We start from the raw sequence: 3493 nt of genomic DNA, 5'->3' as shown, positions 1-3493 counted from the left end.
TGGGGGGGGGGGGGGATGCATTAGGGTTCATGTGCTTTGGATAAAAGCGTCTGCTAAATTACTAAATAAAAAATAAAATAAAATAAATAAATGTGCTGGAATAAATGTCGGGCCTGTGAAGACAAAAAAAAGTGTTCTCAGCAGCGCCTAAAGAAACGCCTTCACAGCAGAAACAGAAGAATTGTTTTAATATGAGTTTAGCTTCATTTTAAGTTGAGTTTTCTTGCATTGCAAGCTTTTGAAACATCTCCGCTGGAGAGATGCAATGATGTATTCTTTTGTGTGAAGTGTATTATTCTTATTGCTTATGTAAAGTGTATTATGGAATTGTTTTAATATGAGTTTAGCTTCATTTTAAGTTGAGTTTTCTTGCATTGCAAGCTCTTGAAACATCTCCGCTGGAGAGATGCAATGATGTATTCTTTTGTGTGAAGTGTATTATTCTTATTGCTTATGTAAAGTTTATTATTTGACGAGCACCGCGGCTATTCAGATCCAATCAGATCCAACAATTCCCCTGCGAAATATCACAACTTCTCTTTTCGCATTAGGATCTTCACACGCGCTTTACTGTTTCGACACTGTATTATTATTATTATTATTATTTAATAAACTAAATATGTTATCATTAGAAAGCACAGTCTCAGTGGTCGACTGAATTGTGGCTTTCACGCTGTCTTAATCTTAAAACATTTGATCCGTTGATCGTTTTAAAAACAGCAAGAGAAAAGTTGCTTTTTTTTATGATCTGTCGGTTTGATAAGAACGCCGTCAAACATGTTTCCACGGGATATTTTCCCGAGCGGTTATTCTGGAAGAATGTGGCTCTTTTTCGGAGAGCTGTTTGAGAAGTCGTGTGATTGTTTCTGCTGGATAAACGCGGAGTCCGTGTTTGTTTAATATTAAAGTGGAATCAGAGCTTTTGCTTTCATCTGACGTTTGTTTTCGTGTGATTTGCATTTCAATAAGGATTGTGTGTGTGTCAGACTATTTGCTTTATCGAGTTTCTCCATCAGAAATACTCCTCATTTACATTCAGCGTGTTTACAGTCAGTTCGGTGTTCAAATATTGACTAACTGATCGTCACATGACGATAGACTATTATTTTTGTTGTGGTATTTTTTTTTGTGTGTGCTGTTGTTGTAGTTTTTTTTTCCCCCCCGTTAAAACGAATTTCATATTAGAGATTAGGTTTTGTTAGCTCTTTCAGTACCCCGATGGATTGTCATAGGCTATATTTAAGGCTCGTCGTGTTCTCCCCTTATTTTTATTCGTAATAATCTGCGGTGTTTTCTGAACGTTCCGCAGGTCTCGGGGAATCTTGGGGCCATGTGAGTCGAGCGAGTTCTCTGGACAATGTGGGCCGAGAGTTAGGATCACATCTGCTTCAGGTACACACTTTTAAATTCTGTACTTGCTTAGTATTATTATTATTATTTAGGTCTAATAATTAATATTCAAAAAAGTCTGGTATCTGAAACTATTCTATCATACTTTATAGATCTACTTAGAATTCGTCTTCGTACATTTTTTTACGATAAGCAATATTTCTTCAGTATTCTAAATATCAATGTTTGTCATTCGTTGCAAGTGTTTCTTGCGAAGATTTTGTTTGTATGATATTTCATAATTCACTTAAATGATTGCATTGTTTTGTATAAGTGCTCCCTGCATCTTTTTTATATTTTTACTTATTGTAATATGAAAGCTTAATTTCATTTCCTGATTGGAATGTTGAATGTTACCTCTGCTCATTACATCTTGCTTTCATGATGCTTTAATACACTCTAAAAAATGCTGGGTTAAATACAACCCAGTGCTGGGTAAAATAGGGACAAACCCAGCAATTGGGCTGTTTTGACCCAGCGGTTGGGTTAAATGTTTAACTTAATGTTTAACTGGGTAGTAACCCAACCGCTGGGTCAAAACAACCCAATTGCTGGGTTTGTCCCTATTTTACCCAGCACTGGGTTGTATTTAACCCAGCATTTTTAGAGTGTAATATAAGAGCTAATTAATGCATTAATTCATTTTTAATTTGTCCAAATTGTCTTTAGACTTTGGATGGCTTCCTTTTTGTGGTAGCTCCTGATGGAAAAATCATGTACATTTCTGAAACTGCATCAGTGCATTTAGGGTTGTCACAGGTAAAGTGCACATTTTCATATTGCTTTTATTTAGAACCTGTTTATATTCAGCCTATGTCACACTGTTTGACTGCAATGACAAAAGTCCATTTTAACAGGTAGAGCTGACGGGGAACAGCATTTTTGAATACATCCACCCCGCAGACCACGACGAGATGACCGCAGTCCTGACGGCTCACCAGCCGTATCATTCACACTTCGTCCACGGTGAGACATCCACCGAACACCTTCACACGCAAACCAATTCATCTTCCCTCAAGCCGCTCCTTCACCGTCTTCTGCTTCCTGTTCTTTTTCTAGAATATGAAATGGAAAGATCTTTTTTCCTGAGAATGAAATGCGTCCTTGCTAAAAGAAACGCTGGCTTGACGTGTGGCGGTTACAAGGTAAGCCATTATAGTTTCATTCTTTTTTGATGTGTGGTGTTTAATAAAACGGTGTCCACAGCTGCATAAAAATATATTCATTATATACAGTTTTTAATATATCTTCCTTCATTGTGTAGTAGAGATTTAATGATATTGTGCCCAATAGGCATCATATTTTAAAACATTAGCAATGACAAATATAAAGAATGCAAGCCAAGGCAAAGAATATTTACATCTGAGCCATAATATAAGATCGCATAGAGATGATCACAGATGCCGTGAACTATAATACAGACACGCGCGTGTGTGTGTGTGTGTGTGTGTGTGACCATGATCTCCGACAGGTAATTCACTGCAGCGGCTATCTGAAGGTCCGTCAGTACAGCTTAGACATGTCTCCGTTCGACGGCTGTTATCAGAACGTGGGTCTGGTGGCTGTTGGTCACTCTCTCCCCCCCAGCGCAGTAACCGAGATCAAGCTCCACAGCAATATGTTCATGTTCAGAGCCAGCCTGGACATGAAACTCATTTTCCTGGACTCCAGGTACCATGTGTTTATGTGCTTCTACAAATTGCTGTGTTGGTAATATAGGCAATGGAGACCAAAGGCCTGAGACTATGAATAAAAATATATAATTTTTTTTTTTTGCATTTTGCAATTTTTAGTTACAGATTATTTTATCAGCATAACAATTTGAATAAAATATCGGCATTTTGATCATATCAGAATCCTCAATATGTACACTACCAGTCGAACGTTTTGGGATCAGTAAGACTTGTAATGTTTTTTAAAGTCTCTTCTGCTCATCAAGGCTGCATTTATTTGATCAAAAATACAGCAAAAAAACAGTAATCTTGCAAAATGTTATTACAGTATAAAATAATGGTTTCTATTTTAATATCCTTTAAAATAAAATGTATTTCTGTGATGCAAAGCTGAATTTCCATCAGCCATTACTCCAGTCTAAAGTGTCACA

The 3493-nt window shown here is 37.0% G+C and overlaps 1 protein-coding gene across 1 annotated transcript in view; it reads left to right on the top strand.

The window, feature by feature from the left end:
- LOC107661021 (single-minded homolog 1-A-like) overlaps positions 1-3493 on the top strand; it is a 12892-nt gene that overhangs the window by 2294 nt on the left and 7105 nt on the right. The window contains exons 2-6 of the mRNA XM_016450464.1: positions 1310-1392; positions 2059-2148; positions 2247-2355; positions 2449-2534; positions 2861-3060. Coding sequence (XP_016305950.1) covers positions 1310-1392; positions 2059-2148; positions 2247-2355; positions 2449-2534; positions 2861-3060 — 568 coding nt within the window. The remainder of the gene's footprint in view (positions 1-1309; positions 1393-2058; positions 2149-2246; positions 2356-2448; positions 2535-2860; positions 3061-3493) is intronic.

The sequence above is a fragment of the Sinocyclocheilus anshuiensis genome, unplaced genomic scaffold (genome assembly GCF_001515605.1).
Source record: "Sinocyclocheilus anshuiensis isolate Anshui unplaced genomic scaffold, SAMN03320099.WGS_v1.1 scaffold1036, whole genome shotgun sequence".
Classification (NCBI taxonomy): Eukaryota; Metazoa; Chordata; class Actinopteri; order Cypriniformes; family Cyprinidae; genus Sinocyclocheilus; species Sinocyclocheilus anshuiensis.
Note: the sequence above shows the minus strand (reverse complement) of the source record. Positions and strands in the feature narration are given on the sequence as shown.